We start from the raw sequence: 18,138 nt of genomic DNA on the forward strand, positions 1-18,138 counted from the left end.
AGCAAAACCACTGTAAACCCGTATTTCCTCTCCTGGAGCATTTATTGTCCCCCAAAATGCAACTGATGAGATTATCAATCACTATGAGCACAAGTTCTCAGTATTATCAGTAATCTCATAACCTTCAAACAAAATGTACCATCTTACCTAAATGGGTCATGAAAATCCAGATCAATTTGAAGGCCATTTAGAAACAGGCGTGCTTCTCCAGGTTGGATTCCAAGTATTTCATGAAAATGCTGTAAAGTAAGTTACCGCTAACTTATTTAGGTATACGTCAGCACAAATACATATTTATAAATATATAAAAACCATATATATATAAACCATTTACTTCTGCAAAAGATACATTAAATATTTTCCACATAATTTCTTCTTTTAGCTGAGTGTTTTTGATAAAAATACTGACAACATACTTCCATGAGTGCTATTTGACACACTTTCAGTGTACAAATACCAATGAAAAAACCTGATAATTTCCCCCTAAACAACCTACAGTGTCCCTACCTGTACAAGGGAGAGACAAAGACACATCTTTAATGTCTGCCAACAGAAAGTGAAGATACACACACACAGAAATATGGCTTGTAATTTTTTGAAAAGTGACTCCTACATACCCATTCAACAGAGACCTTACATGTATCCTTCAGACCTCCACTTGAAACTAGCTTTCTCGATATCTTAACATCTTTCACAACTCCAGAAATTGCGCAGTTGCAATTGTTACAGGGAATTAGGAAAGACAGACCAGAAACACACAATCCCATGTAACAAAGGGACCTTGGAAAAATCATAGATCAGAAAGGCATAATATAGCATATCCTTATTTTGAAAAGAAGGGAAAAAAATAATCCACAATAAACAAAGAGAAGAGGAAAGTATTTGGGGAGTAAAGTACGCCCTATTTTATTTCAGAGAGCTGTAGGGCACCACGTTGTTCAGTCTATGGTGGCTGTAGCAAGGTAAGTAATGGGAGCAAGGCAGTAGGTTTATTCCAACTCACCCCATGAGGAGCAGTCAGATTTCCAGATCTGTCTTAATTCCCAATAGAGGAATGGAAAGCACGAAAAACATGCAGAAAAAAAGCAAACTGAGAAAGATATTTTTTCCCATTTAGCTCCCACTTGCTGAACAGAGTAAGTGAGAACAAAAAACATACTTTTAACAAAAGCACACTTAGAGCAAGCAACTCAGGCTGCGTATATTATTCCATTTATAAGCCTGTCACTGAACAAATGAGAGAAAAAACAGGAAAACATTGAAAGTGATGTTGTATCTTTAAAGTATTGTGGCTATTTTCACACGGTTAAGTGTAAATAGAGTCAAAGCTAACTGGTTTGTGGCATTACAAGAGCAACTCCACATGAGACAACAGTTTACTTGAAGCTTTTTGTAATCCAATGTATATGCACTCTACTCATCATTCATTGAAAAGGTACCACATTCCTTAGTAAACAAACATTTTCACAACCCAAAGCAAAATGAAAATATGTAATGGCACCTAACGTTTGCATATGAAAGACAGGGCTCTCCATGAAGGAAAAATGCAGCTGTGATAAGCTTAAGTAAGACAGAAAGAATGCTTATGAAAGTCCAAAACAACTTTTGAAATTTGTAAATTTAATTTATTCTAGTAGTGTAACTTGAACCTTGTAGTGCTTTCATTTATTTTTTTTGTATGTAGATTTACAGAAGAGTAATATAATTACTTATGCTTACTATAAAGTATCTAAATACATACATTCAAACTCAGACATAATGTGAAGAATACTGTGGATCTGGGAGGGGCTGCATCCCATTAATGCTAAAAAATAACCAGATTTTTTTTTTAATTTAGTTATTATCTTCCATGACAATTTTATTAGGCATCTAAAAGATGGATGCCAGTGAGTTTTCAAAAATGAGGTGCCGCGATTGAGAGAAGGAGACCTGGTCAGGTGGAAATCAGATCTGCTTTATTACTCTTAACATGCTTCTTTTATAAGGCTACATACATAGTCTAAAATAATCGTATACAAAGCTCATTGGTTACATATTACAAAAGTGATTACATATTGCAAAGGCTAAATTCCTTATTCGCTGTTCCTCTTCACTCTGCTTACTTCGTTTCTTAGGGTTACAAGTTCTGCTTCGGTACTTTTCCACTGCATGCCTCAGTTTCATGATTGCTGACAGTGTCAGCTCTAACCGGATCTACATCCTGTTACTGTATAACCACAGGCCCCAGGGTCGCAATGCCCTTGCGGCCTAAACCTCCACTAGTCGTATTGTATTATGTTCTTTCTCCTGTGGTCCGTTCTTCATGAGTTCCCACAGGCCTCCTTCAATTAAGTGAGTTTCACTGGGGGTCCTTTCAGGATTAAACAAATCATTCCCTTCAATGAGGAGCATAAATACATGACAGTAAGCTTCCTGCAGGAGATAATTTCATTACTTTCCTAATTCATAACACTCACTTTATTCCCAATCATATACTCAAATTACAGAGATGTGGGGGTTTTGTATGTCCCGAAACTTGGTTCACAAGAGGAAGGACTTCCATCTTCTTTAAAGCTAACTGCTGCTTTGGATTACTCTGGCCCAAGTGCAGGATTTCATATTTGTCTTAAACCTCATGCAACCATTAATACAATAATTAGAAGCAGCAGCCGGTGTCTGGCATTTACATTTTTCCTATTACAGTTTTACACAGAATTACATGCTCTTGCAAGGACTCACTCTACACCTAAGCAGCCAAAATTCAAAGATGCCTAACAATGCCAAGTGCCTTTGCAGCAGGTGAAATTTCTGATCATTTTTATCTACACAGAGTTTGATCCTAAGATACAACCAAAAGAGGCAGACAGGACAAAATTAAACAGCCAGACACACAGTGATGAAACTTCTCTGCACCAGGCAGAGAAGGACCCAAAGTCCTAGGTATACTTTGAATTTTTCTGTGGTTGGGAAATCCAACTTGGATTACAGTTTTAATAACCAGTGTTGTGTCACAAAGTACTGTGACCACAGAAAAATCTCCCTTTTAATGCCACTGAACTCACAGAGCAAACAATACATATGCAGAGGATTACAGTCTCAAGAAGTCTTACCAGCATCCTTCAGAGCTCTTATGCAGATCTTGTGAGATCAGCTAGAACAGGCCCTCTCCTTGAAGCACTGAAATCAGCATTTAGGATAAAAAATGTCTTACCACTACTGAAAGCTTACTGGTCATTCCTGTAAGCCCAGATACTCATGTAAACACAGATACTGAGAAAGACTACAACTAAAATGAATGCAAGAACAATGAAAAAAATTATCAGCCACTGGGTATTGAAATGGGAGTGTAAAAGCTTTTCAAAGCCTTCAGTACGAAAAAAACGGCAGACTCAGAGCTGAGGCTCATCATACAAATACAATTTTGATGCTAGGCATTTGATTGTTCAGAAAAGCATCCATTTGCCATTAACAACTTGGATGGAAGGAGTAGTTAAGCATCCAAAACTAGAATTTAACACTGACAGTACTCCTGTAGTATCTTCTTGCTAAACTGTCAGCAAATTATTGCACTGGAAGTTGTGAGTTGCATTTAATGAGATATTTTGGTTTTTTAATCTATAGCAGTTCTTTGTGTATTTCTTAGTTAGGCATCAATTCACTACACCTAAATCATCACATGCCTTTCAACTTTTAATACCTTTATTTCCTCCCATTGCATTTCCTATTCAACTTTCATTATCTTGAGAGGGAATCATCCAGTTACACACAGCATGAGATTGTATCTCTCCTGCTGCTAGATGGATGTACTGCAGTTCAAGAACGCACATGCCAATTTATTGTGCTCTGGCAGCAGTGTTCAGGAAGTTTCCCAACTTTTATTGAACAGATTTTAGCTTTTAGCTGTCTAAAGGCCTATAGGTAGGATGCAGTATGAAATTTAAACTTCGTGTGATCGGTGCTTAAGATCCTCTTATAGTTAATGTATTTAATAGAGTCACAGAATCATAGAAGTGACTCAGCTGACCAACCACATAGATATCCAATGTCATCTGTTCCAGGATAAGGCATTTTGGACTGGAAAGCACAGGTCAGACAGAAGGGAATGGATGTCCCAGTGGACACATCTGCCAGACCTGCGTGGCTATCTTGGATAGCCTGCGGCATCTCAAATGACTTCAGACATTCAGGTTTAGGCAACTCAATGGTTATTTTGCAGGGCATGATTAAGTGAGCTGAATTAGTTTTGATGTCCATTGACTACGTATTAATTGTCATAACAGGAGTTTAGATACCATGTAGATATGCCTAAAAGCAGACATATTAATTTCAAACCAAATCTTAGCTACTTTTCCTAACCCTTATATTTAGAAAGAACAGACAAATAGATCCTGATACACCTCTGTTTTGGAGTAGAGAAGTGGTTGTCGAATAAGCAGCTGTTTTTGATTTTCGTGTTAACAGATCTGCAATTTGAGAACAACACTATGATCATTCAAGCTTTGTTTTGCTTTATCTTACTATAACCCTAAGAACAAAGAGACACAGGAAAATGTGTACCTCAGCTGTATAGAGAAAGCAATGAAGCAAGGTACGGATACCGATTTGCTCCCTTGAGCAAAACCTAAGGGATTTCACACTACTGCAAGAAAACAAAGAGGCCTGCATAATGTTCAGCCCACTGTAAGACCTCTGTGGAAACCCAAGAATCAAGCATTCACCCTGCACACAAGAAAACTGAAGGGCTCAAGACATTGAACTGCTGGGATATGAAAAATGTATTCTCAATACACTGGTTCCACACACAATCACCTATGGACAAAACCAGCCCCATGTAACTGTTTGCATAACTGTGTACAAGGACTTAACACTTGAGCCTGTCACTGTCTGGGCTGGAAATACTCGAGACTGGAAAGCCATACATTAGTTTTGCATGGTGGGGAGCTCTAGTATTTATGTGAATTTTGAAATTTTTGCTACCATAGAGGTGACGAGCTCTTTACAAGAAGGCTGCATTAGTGCAACAGGGACATTGTACACTTTCATTGTTCAAGAAAGTGGAAAGGCATTCCCCTGGATATACTACTCTTGGCAAGGCAAGAGGAAAAAGCATGAATGGATACAAAGCAAAACAACACATGGAAATGCTGCAGCAGTACAGGAGTGCCATAAGTAAGAAACAAATCCTTTTCACTGCAGTGGCTGGTCAGTCTTAACACCATATGAAAATACATGTTCTGAAGATCAAGATTAAGAACAGTGCTATGGATGTCATTTCATGTGACCAGTCCTAAAAGCATGGTGGCTAACATTTCATTTTAACACTCAACTTGAAAGAAAAAATCCAAACTCTCAACTGAGACGAAAAATACAACAGATGTCACAAACTCAACAAATGCGAAGTGACATCTCAGGATACATTTCACATCACTCAAAATCATGTGAACAATCACTCCTTGCATCACACAAGGCACAAAAGATGCAGTGCATCAAGGATGAAAATAAAACCACCATCTACCATAGATGACAATTCAAAATACCTTTCAGAATAGTTTGCATGTATGCTTGATTCTGAGAGTGTGAAAAGCTCAGAGTTAGCATGTGCTGACCATAATATAAGCAGCAGGCCTAGATTCAACACCAAAGCTCTAAAAAAATTAACTGAGACCTGTTTTGCCCTCACAGCTCACAATTTATGACCGAACACAAAACTCTGTAAAAATAATTTGTTTTTGCCTAATTCTGTAACATCAAAGTAGTACAGGAAAGGGTACCAAGAACAGCAGAAAGTGAAAAAATGGAATTGAGTATTTCAACGTTATTTATTTAGTAAAATATGTTTAGAAAAAAATAGCTCTTTTTCTCCAATAGAAACCATGTGAAAGTTGCTACACTAACAAAAATCTCCAGAAGTAGTAATATGATAGTAATTGAAATGTCCACTTGAAGAAATAGATACAAACCTTCTGATTTTCTTCTATTTCATTTCGCATTTTCTTCTCTACGCGCACTCTGGTCAGTGATCTGTAAAAGTAAAATATTTCTATCACTCAACCACTGTATTTTGAAAAATGCATTAAATAATGTGAAATATCTATTTTAATACCATATCCAATGCACTGCAATTGAAGAATGCTGTAATTAAGACTTAAAAAGAAGAGTAATGCAGTGTCATAAATATTTTATTTTCAAAACAAATATTTTCTTCTGTGTTACTCCAGTAAAAACCCAGGTTTCAAATTTAGGCTAGATTTTGTTGAAGTAATATTATCAGTTTATTGTTTAAGACTCTCAATCTTTTCTCTTTTTTTTTTTCTAGAAAAATAGCACGTATATAAAAAAAGGAAGTTGTCTGATCATCTAAATCATTACCTAAATGCATGCCGTGTTTGTATATTTTAAGTTAATGTTACTAACTCCATGCTACTCAACATTACAGCACAGGTGGCCAAGGATACAACTTGATGTTTTCACCAAAGACAGGGAAAACATGCAAAGGACGACCACTTTAAAATTAGCTGAGATTAGAAAAGATATTTACAGATGTAGACCCTTGAAAATGTTACGTATTCACAGACAATCAACATTTTAGCCTCCTTAGTCATTCTATCTTTAGAATATAATCCATTGATTTGTCTTTTTTACCTTTTAAGAACATTGTGGAAGACTAACTTCCTCTACCACAATGTATTGTATGTGAGGTTTATAATTACTAGGCTATCACAAAATACTCCCAGAGGAAAATTAATCTCACCATGTTTTAAGAAACCTTCAACCATATTAACCTAAATCTGATTCTTCCAATAAATGCCAAAATAAATACTCTAGCTGCCTACATAAATATTTTTTCCAAAACTTGATTGTACATGATTTAGTAAATCTGTATGAAACTACAAAACGCTGCAGTAATCTTAAACCTGAAAGTTAACAGAGAATGATGTCACTAAGCCAACTTCAATACTTAACAGACAATAAAGTAGTAATTTAATAACATAAACCCTCACCTCCCAACAAAAAGAAACTGATTTAGAATAGATTTTCTAGCAAACGCCACATTTTTCACAGTATGTCAGAAATATGACATAAAATCAGTTTATTTTTAACAAATATTCAAGCTTCCCAGGTGATCAAAGATACTACTTGTTAAGTGCAATTTGATTTCCAGGGTTTGTATAGAAATGTTACACAATTCATCACAGCTAAATACCCTTTTTCCATTCACACACTCTAAATATTCTGCCAGATTATTTTTGTCACTGTGAATCCCTTCTGGATCACGTGATGAAAGGGCAACAGAGGATCAAGAACGAGCTGTATTTATATCAACCCATACTTGATGAGCTTTCCTTGACTCAAAGTAAGAATGGTGTAACTTAAAATCTGATGTCAAAGACAGCACTAAAGAACAGTCAACATGATTCAAATGTATTATTATCAGTAATCACTGGAGAACAAGCTTAACTTGCTTATTACTGTTTAATTAATCTAAACTCTTTCTCATAAAGCTTTTGTAATCATACTGCTAGGTACAACATGCATGTAAAGAATATAGTAAGTAAAGATATTTTATACTGTATTATATTACTTTGTGTTCACTAGTTTGAAATAAAAAATTGTAGAACAGAAAGCAAGAAAATATAAGCATTTCTGTTGAAAAAGAAACATTGCTGATTAGGATTTTAAAAAAGTATTAAAAAATTGTAGAGTACAAAGAAAAGAATGTCTCAAGCCAAATTTAAGTTTGGGGAAAATGGAGGAGAAGGATTAGGAAAAAAACAGTATGAAGTCAAAAGTATCAAAAGCTGACTAGGTAGGACACTGCTTTAAGGGACCTTCTACCAGCTACAGACATAATTCAGGAACACTACAGAACTTGTCATTAAAAGAACATCTGTAATTGACAGGAATTATCACTAAGAATTTTCTTAGTCAATAGGCAAAACAGCTACTTAACAGAAGGCCTCCATAGTGAGGTGGAAATGTAATGCATGGCAGTACCACCACAACTATTATTCTGACTTCACAGCAATAGTTGTAGAGAGTCCTGAAGTAAAAAATACTTCAGAAAAAAAAACTTTGATTTTTATCCTGCTAAACTCAACTTAAATAGTAGTAGGGCCTGCAACTCTCAGAGTCAATGCTTCATTCTGCATACACAGGTGATAAAAAACGCATAGATAAAAAGAACAACCTAAACCTTTCGAAATAGCTTAGAGTAGTAATGCAGAAAGATAAAAATAATATGAAAACAATAAAAAGGCGGAAAGGAGAACACAAAGCTGGTCCAACTGTTAGCAAGGAAGTAAAACACTTGTGAGCAAAAGGTTAAGTTTTACTGATAGCTTTTTTGGTAGTAAGAAAGCAATAAATTAAAGAATCTTTTCTATGCATGACAGTTGATGATGCAGGACTCTAGGAAGATTTTAAGGAGAAAGTGTGATGATCAACCCCTTGAGAAGGGCACCCTAGGAACTTGAGGTAACAATTTTAAAAGTACCTGTGAAAGACACATATTCATTTTGAGTTCAGTCATTTGTTCAAAGCTTCACAAATTTTTATGCATGTTTTTTTAAGTATTCAGTGCTAAGGACTTACTAGAGAGAAACACTTTACTGCCTGAAAATAAAAGGATACTATTTATCATTCTACATGATGTAGGAATGTTCTTGTATAACCTTAAGGTCATAATACTTTCTATCACGTAATTTTACGCATCTTTATTCTTACCTGGAAGAGCATGTAGCTATACTGTGTATATTGGTGGAAAAAAGGAAACTTTTCACATGTTCATAATGTTAACATTCATGAATGACAAATGAATAGCAAGAAACAAAAGTATTGTAATTCTTATTATTGCATTACTAAATAATAGATAATTATGATACATATAGGGTATTTTTTATCTTTTTTAATTGTATAAAATGAATTAGCAAAATGTCAGCACAACATGTATCAGTTGATACACTGTCTATATCTGATGACATTTTGTAAAATCTACCTCAGACTAACTTTTCAATTGGAAATACTGAGACACTCAAAAGTAAGAAAAACTTCCAGAGGAGTTTTATATTCATTTTTATGGTCGAATCCCCCATTTTTAAGGCAAATATGATTTTTTTTAAATTGTTTTCGTAACTATAGTTCTAAAGTTTTTATACCATCTTCTCAAGCCAAGATTTCCGTAATTAAAAATGGTTTTCATATCTAAACTATGTGAAATCTAAACATTTTACAAATATTACTATTATGATCATTAGTTATCTAAAGTGATTAAATAGTGGTTTTTCATTTCCTGTTTGTTCTAGGAGGTTTTTTTCCAGACTAGTATTGTTGACTCAGCAGGTTAAGCATGATTAGATTACTGAGGAAATATATTTTGGTCGCTGTTTGTACACAATGCCCCTTTGATTCAAGTTTGTTGTCAATGCAGACCTACTAACTATAAATTATTTAAGTATCTGTAATCTCTCCTGTTAAAAATAACATGCTAGATTAGCATATTAGAATATATCATACAGGACTGGAACAATAATTCCCGTTTTAATCATTCTAAAGTATTCTTATACTTTTACCCATAAAATAAAATGTTTGAAGAGTAAGTAAATTTTGCTCTAATGCCACAAATAAATGGCAGGAGTTGGAGTGGGATGTTACAATTTAATGACTTAAATCAATGATTTAAATGTCACCTAGCATACTTCAAACTGACTTTTTCCTGTCCTTTAAAGAACAGAACCGGCCTTGCAGTTTAACATTATGTATGTTCCCACTATCTTCTAATGGAAAGCTGCATTTTCTGACAGCTAATCTAAGTGTAAACTCGCACCTTCCTTGAAACAAGATGTTGCAAAGGTAGGTTTTCCATTACAGCATAGATTTTCTCTAACAAAATCAGAAATAATAATGAAACACTGAAAATTAAACAAGAGTTATAAAATGTGAAAGCATACTGAGTTAAGAATCCTATTTAGCATCATATTTAATACAGTAATTCAAGCCAATATTGCTGATAGGATTACATGAAGCACTTATTAAATATAAAGAAAAGCATTTCTCAATTACAATACAATTGGCTTTCAGGAAGAGCAATTTTTAATATTAGTACAGAGGTAAATGATATTAATTTATTTAATAAAAGATCAATATAGATAATCTGTTATGGGAGACAGATCTTCCCCAGGAAGAACAATAACATACAGCTGCCAGGGTCCAACCTTGTCAGCAATGTTGTGCTTAGAACTTATGTGTGTGGATCCCCTATGAAATTTATTAATATAATTTTGCCTTTTCCTACAGTGAGCAGATCTGCTATTAGTTCAGCAGAATTTTCCGCCCAGGAAAACATCACTCCAGTAAAAGCCAGGAGGACAGGGCATTCAACCATAAATGCGTGAAGGATTAAGGATGCCTTCACGGCACCTTCTGCATCAGACAGGAAACATTCAAGAAACCAATCATGAGCTCTCCCAGGAGTTATTTTCTGCTCAATGAAACTGCCTGGAATCAAGCTAGCAAGCTGTAAAACACGAATATCTGACTGCAAGATTTGGATATAAATCTGTATTACTGTCATTAAATTAAAACGCAAACATAGAAACAGTACTTGGAAAACAAGCTTAAGTATCTTACCTGGCTCTTACTGGAAAGTTCTGAGCTATGTCTTTCATTACTTTTAAGGCACCATAAACAGGGGCAGACATAATTTGAGCAGCTGCTTGAAAACTAAGATCTGGGAGAAAAATAAAATAAAAATATAAAATCACTGGAAATATCACTCTCAATTAATACTGCCCACAATCAGAAAACTGTTCCATACATACACATTCACTATTAATATTTTTTTTTCAATTATACATTGTAATAGATTACGAAATTAAGGTCAAAAAGATGGGCATTTAAAAGTTGGAAAAAAACAAATTCAGGCTTTCCTACAGAATTCTGCTCTGCCATCTTGAGCATACACATTGTACATGTAATTTCTAAGTTTACAAAAACATACTGAAGAAACCAGACAATTCATAATGCAGTATTATGCCGGTATCACAAGGGTCTCATGCTCAAACCCAGATACACACACCAACCTACAGACACCTGTAACTGCAGCAAAAAATAAGATCTTTCCAGCTCTAGAACTTCACAAGATTTTCAGAGAAGAGATATATTAAATTTAGAAGGCTATACTGAGCTTGTGAGGAGTACAATTTTCAAGAGTAGCAGCAATCTCACAGGAAGAAAAAAATGGAAACCCATGAAAGAAAGGCCAATATACTATCAAATTTCAGTTCCCCTGTGTGTAGCACAATTTTTAAAGGGATCTCGTTTTTCTCTCTATGCTTTTTCTCAGAATGAAGCAAATCTTCATATATCAAGACAATTTATAAATCACTTGACTACCCACTGGGAAAATAACAATGAAATTCAGTTAGCCTTCTATGGTGCGTAACTTGGGTATGAAAAATCTTGGTACATGAAACTGCGAAAAAACCATTTTTGGAATCAATACGGCAAGGCAGTAATACATGATATGCTTCAATGTACTTTGGATACAGTCTGCCTAACCACCTCAGGGCAATGATGATGCTTCCTCGTAATCTGCTAGATAAGACGCCTGAGCAAAAACTGAAGGCCTCAGGTTACCCAGTTTGAGGAAAGCTGATGCCACGTGTAGTAAAAACCGCTGGGCAGAAAGTCATAGACTATCCTGCCTAGCAGAACTTTATAACGTGTTTCTGAAGCAATTAGGGGTTAAAAAAAAAAAAAAAAAGAAAAAAGGCTGAAGAAAAGTGACCACCACACATTCCTTGTTTAGCCTGATAAGGTACACCTTGGCTGGAAAAAAAGGCAAGTCTGAGAGGTGGAATGTTCATTTGGTGTGTCTTTATACTTTTTGTTAAAAGTATTAAGTGAACACTGTTTTCAAAAAAGAACGTTTCAGATCCCTTTCAACAGCTACATAAGCTGTGATCAGGTGAATAAATACCCAATTGCTTATGTTACTACAGATAGTGATGCCTTACCTGCTGTGCACTGAGGACATACACTTAAAGTCCTTCATAAACTGTTAATCTTTTCCATTTTATGCTGAACAGCTGAAGTACAAATATTCAAATCCCAGCAAAGCAAACCTTGGTTACCTCTGGTCAGGGACTGTCACTGACAGAGCTCCCCTTGCAGCACCCTAATACAGCTGAGAGCAGTGTAGGGCATCTTGGGGAAAAGATAATCCTGAGCATAAAGCAGATCTTAAAGTATGCTTTGAAAGCTAACAAAGCACTAGAGATCAAGAGGCTGTTCACACAGATAAAGCAATGACTTAAAGGGAATACCACATTGGTACTCTCTGCACCATTTTTCACTATGAATAGTAAACCTAATTAGTTATCTAAAACATAGAGGCTGTTTAAACACCATTCAAGAGTTGCCTTTCGAGTCATTTATAAATAGAAGTATACCCTATAGCTGGACTATTTTGGTTAAATTTAGTTAATATTTTACTTGGAAGCTAATTAAAGGAAATCAGAAGTAGCTGAGCCATTAACTCAGCCACTATAATTAGTCATTAAGAATGAACTAGAGAAAGTACCCAGTAATGTCAGGAGTAGGAGTATCAAAACGACTGTACCATACAAAGAAGGGGCTGAAGACCCACTGCCTGAAGAGGCTCTGAATGTACTTATCACAAGCCAGTACCAGTCTCCCTGGCACTGAACAAACACCATCCTAATACTTAATTACTTTCAACACTGTATGAACTGGTTGCTTGGGGAGCAGCACCAATTTCATTTTTTATTTATACAGCCAGGACATCACAGAAAAGACTACCACTAGAGACCTTTTACTGGCTTTTGAAGGTAGACACTAAAGGGATCAAAGCTTTACAGCTGCTTCTGTCTTTAAAATCAGTAAAGGTAGTAATGATTCTCCATCTTACCAAATTACTTCAATGCTCCTTTAATTCTAGCATATAATGCTAGACAAGATATCAACACATTGTTTTTAAATACTTCATAAAATACTGTGTTTTAATGAAACCATATTTCTCTTTAAAAAAGCTTTTATCATAATGTTGATACATCAACATAATTAAAGAAATTAACAGAGTACTATGTTAATTCAGAAAAAAGCAACACATACCCTGTAGCTCCCAAACCTTCAGTGGTTCCATGTTGTTAGTAGTTTCAATTAGATGTTTTTTAAACTCTTTTAGATTATTTTTCAAATCAGGATGCATCTGTCTACAATAAAACATTCTTTTTAAAAGGCAAAAATCAACGTCATCCATGAACAACTACTTTTATCCACAGTATTGCTCACAGCTAGTATGGTATCTTTGGGGTAACAAGCAAGAATTAAAATTCTAATTCATTCTTAAAACAAAAATGAGGATTTAGGGTGAGAAGAGGTGATTTCTGAGGACTAGAAATCAGTTAATTACAAGAAAGAGTTCAATTGTTTTGCAGTGATCTGTCTCAAACCCTGTAACAAATTCTGATGGAATCAATGAACTCAAAGATTACATAGTATTAACACACAATACAGGATACTGTATAGTTATTTTATTATAGCATAATGGATACATGATTGTATCCTAACTTTACTACAACAAACTCTGTGCACAGTTACAGTTAATCTGTATTACCCACAAAAGATGTAGGCAAGACAATGTTGAGCACATCTTTTATAAATTAACATCACTGACAAAAGCAAGCTACTAAGCACACAAATCACTAGTCAGACCTGAAGATCATGATGCCCAAAAGCTTAGCTACATTTTGGGGTTTTTTTAAACACAATTGGGCAAAGAAGTCTTGAGGGCAAAGACTCCAGCCTGCTACAAGACACCCTCAGACACCAAATAATCTCCATTAGTTTTCTAAAGATTCTTCTACTAGAAGTATTGAGCAAGCAGCAAATAGCAGCTAAAAAACAGGCACGCAAAGCAGTAAGACTAAGTTCTGTAATGTTTCACATTTTATTTTAGATATTAGTAAGTTTCACAAGGAATCCCTCCCTCCTAATGTTTTAGCTGTTGGATATTAGCAGTTGTTCTTCACAGAAAAAGAAAAACATCACTGATGAAGACTGTTGTTCTGAAATTAAAATGTAGTCTAGGTTCCTCAAAGAAAGCATACTCAGCTGAAAAGGGAAGCAAAAATAGAAGATTCCTTAATTTTCTTCTTCATAACACACACAGAAATAACATCGTACTCCTAGAAATCTGCCTATGAAATAGCAAACTCGTAACTTGTTTTGAGCTCTTTAATTACTGTTTTTACTGTGGCCTTTGCAAGTTTATCTTGATGATTAGGGTTTTTTTTCTGTTCAGATCTTCAATTCCTCTGTGAATGGAAGACAACTGACAAATAAGATCTAGCCAGAAGCCACAGCCAAGATCTATTACTGATGTTTGGTCCTCTGTTTCTCATGTATGCTATGGTCAATGTAGGCACAAAATAAAACACACATGAAGCCAACTGAGAAAAGTTACCTTTCTCTGGGTATCCCACTCATGATGTGAGACTGAATTATGTTAATTCGCACTATCAAATAGTTATATTTCTAAGATTTTATGTCTTCTGCTTACATTCATAATTATTTCACAGCTGAGAAAAGTACAACCTTTGACATGGCTACAACTGAGGGACAATTTACAGATTACTGAAACATCTCTTTCATCTCCAATATGAAAAGAATAGAAAAGCAGGAGTCTAGAAACAATGTCAAAAATTCTGAATAATTATCTGACAGCTTCACAAACTGAAGCGCAACATCAAGAATCTAAGTATAGCTAAACCTAGAACAATCCAAGAAGAAAAAAAGCTCAAAGATATGACATAAGCATTTGATATTACCTGCTGTGGAATGCCTCTAAAACATAGGTGAAGCTACATGGAAGCCCACAGATCTGGTTGCACTTTATCTCAAAGTGTTGACGTTAAAAAGGCAGAAAGGGGATGAACACTCAGGAATTTAGACAGCATTAGTGGCTCTGAACTCCAAGAAGACTTACAGCTTGGTGAGAATATCTACAAACAAGTTTACTTTTTGCTTTAAATAATAAGAAAGAAAATTACACTAGAGAAGGTAAGACACTCTTGAGTATCTTGTTGAAGAAAAAAGACCACCAAAATTTATGATTCACTGCATGGATCTGTGACAGGAAAAGGGAAGCACTTTTAATGACTGCAACCACAAAATGAATTCATCAATGGAGGACTGGAAGGGGCCCTTGGTAGGGTAGCATCCAATTTCATCTAATAGATTGCAACTTAAATATAAGAATTCCTGCTGGAATACAACACAACACAGATTCACCAACTTAATAAGCACATCTTCCTAGAAATATCACTCCTTAACTCTAAGAAATGAACGACTATTCATCTTAAAAACACCTTACGTAGACACAACAGACAGGTTTGGACTTGTTGTGCTACTACTTGCATGTTGAAAACCAACATTTTTATTCTAGTTATCTGAAAACAGAAGTAGCAGCAACAATTTACTGTAGATACAAACATGATAACATGGTGTTCTAAGTTTTTTTGACTGTTGCCCAGACAGAATTTTTGTACTAAAATAGTTTACTGTATACATTTCAAAAGAATTAGAGAACTAAAAGCAACAAACTGAAATGAACAGAACAAACAAGTGTTCCATCTTTATATTCACAAGACACACACAAAAAAATTAATCAGAATTTTTTCACATGTGGCAAATAAAGCAATTTCCAACATAACACTCACCAATTCTATAAAAAAGTCAAGCCTTGGTTTTTTTTCTGGAACCTGAACCAAAAATAAGTTTAATTATAATTTATATCAACTCACTTTAACTTTCCAAAGAGAAATCCTTGGACATCACTTTCTTCCTCATCATCTTCCTCTTCTTTTGTCTCATTTGCGCCTGAACACATAGCACATGAAGACACTATATATTAGGAAAGTTACTGATATATTTATGTTCTTATGAATTTTAAAACCATTAACAGAAACATACAATAAGAAAATTGTAATTTTCAGATGTAATTTCAATTAGATTTACACTTATTAGTTCATATTTTGGCATCAAGATGAATCACTTTACAGAATTTAGTAACATTCAGATTAATTTTAAATACAATTCAACCAATTGTCACATTTTTTATATAAAAGAAATTGAGATGGTTAAGTAGTTTACTTCCCAAAATAGCCATTTCTCAGACGGATTAAGTGGTAAGTGTAAATTTTATCAGTCAACTACTAAAAAATTTATGTTTGAAAAGCATGATGGCTTTAAAGTATTGGAATCTCCAGCTAGCATTTGATGTGAGTCAGATATTAGTTTCTTTCCCTTAAAAAAATTAAACTATTTTCAATGCAACCCAAAGGGTATTAACTCTCTTTGGCAAGACTAAGGTTTAACTTTCTTTCTTTGTGTTCTACATGTCCATGCAAAGTAATTTCTCTGTGTCAGAATGCTATAGCTATGACCTGCTATAGTAAATGTCTCATTTCAACATGTAGTAACATACACTGGTACCAAATTCTATGATATAGCACATCCTTCCTACAAAAAATTGGAAGTACTTCCACATAAATTCAGAAAAAAACACTCACCCCTGAAACACTAATGTGTAGATACTGTAGTGATTAACACATTAGGGACGCCAACAAACAAAGTAATTAAAGAACAAAGGTTAAACAATCTTACACTTAAAGGTTACATTTTGAAAAGCCACAGAAAACAACAATTAGAGGTTAGGTAATGAACTATATCCTAAGCACAGCTGTTTACAAATGCTAGCATATATTTTGATGTTTTAGTTCCTATGCTTGAGACTTCCTTCTGTAAAAAGAGTCAGTAGTGTTTTGAAGGTTATGATTAATTTCTATAACCGGATTATAATATATTTCAGTATTATCTCCAACAAGATATCAACAATAAATTAAAAAAACCCACATACCTTTAACCTGTGTGTCATCTACTGCTTTATATTCTGTGCTCTTTATTGCAAGTTCTACACCATATCCAGATAAATACATTTTTCTGGAACTTGGTTTCTGTTTGATGATATTATTTTAACAGAAAAAAAAACACCTTAATAAACTGTATTAGGAGATTAACAATATATAATACTGTAACTTCAGAATGTTATAGTAGTAATAACTTAAATTCATCTTTCAATTTATGATTCAAAGTACAAAATGCTACATCAAACAAATTAAGTCATGTAACACATTGACAGTCCATTGAGAAGGTGCGTAGCAAATTAAGGACTCCTTTATCTCCCGCAGACCACAGAAACACTGTGTCAAAGTCATAGTCCCTTCACATAGTATTAGAAGGACTAAAATAGGCAGAGCTGGTAGTACCCTATGTAATTATTTATGTCTTAGAATTCACATTTTAAAAACTGTTATCAGTTTCTTTAATTTTGCCAAACTTTGGAGGAAGTTTTCTGTTTCTGCATCAGGCTGATTCTTTTAAAAGGTTTTGATGAAAGAGTTAATCACTTTCTGCAAAGAGGATTAAGAAAATATATTAAAGTATCACTGCTAAAACCAGGTTGCCACTTACTAAAAACATACAATAAGTATTTCTAATTTTGCAGTGGAAGTTTGACATGCAGTATTGTAATCACTCAGAGAACACATTTCTGAAAACATACCCTAATCTGCCAAAAAACTATGAAAATCCCCTTTCCAAAATGCAATTCTCACATGCAGAGCAGGAACTTTTTTTAAAGTCTTTCAGCTTTAGCTTGCAATTCCTATGGATCATTCTGTATTGAGAATCCTCCAAGTCCACAGCTGAAAACCTAGCAGGGCTGGGGACTTTCTCTAAGCAAATCTCAATGCACAGAGCACTGCAATCTCTAAGCAGTCTCAGTGATATTGGCACAAAAAATGGAAGCAGAAAGATTGTACCTCTTCTGCTCGAAATGCTCCCTCTTCTGGCATTTAATATAAACAAGAAGGGAGAATCTCTCAGTGGGAAGCAAAGACTAAAAATGGGGGTTGTAAAGAAGGAGGAAAAGGGATGAGCAGTCTGAAGAGAGAAAAAGTGCAGGAAAGAAGACAACACGCACGCATTTGGGGGAGGGCACCATGGTGCATAAGCTGGTCAGAGCAAGGAGACTGTAGGTATTTAACTGAAATAAAAGTGCATAAAAATGTAACGTTC

General features: G+C 34.9%; 1 protein-coding gene across 1 annotated transcript in view; it reads right to left on the reverse strand.

Moving 5' to 3' along the window:
• Positions 1-18,138, reverse strand: part of UGGT2 (UDP-glucose glycoprotein glucosyltransferase 2) — a 90,360-nt gene that overhangs the window by 55,905 nt on the left and 16,317 nt on the right. Inside the window, exons 6-11 of the mRNA XM_037377847.1 lie at positions 16,919-17,015; positions 15,804-15,879; positions 13,111-13,211; positions 10,606-10,705; positions 5,940-6,000; positions 148-239 (exon numbers count right to left, since the gene is read on the reverse strand). Of these exons, the coding sequence (XP_037233744.1) occupies positions 148-239; positions 5,940-6,000; positions 10,606-10,705; positions 13,111-13,211; positions 15,804-15,879; positions 16,919-17,015 (527 nt within the window). The remainder of the gene's footprint in view (positions 1-147; positions 240-5,939; positions 6,001-10,605; positions 10,706-13,110; positions 13,212-15,803; positions 15,880-16,918; positions 17,016-18,138) is intronic.

This window comes from Falco rusticolus, chromosome 2 (assembly GCF_015220075.1).
Source record: "Falco rusticolus isolate bFalRus1 chromosome 2, bFalRus1.pri, whole genome shotgun sequence".
NCBI classification, from domain to species: Eukaryota; Metazoa; Chordata; class Aves; order Falconiformes; family Falconidae; genus Falco; species Falco rusticolus.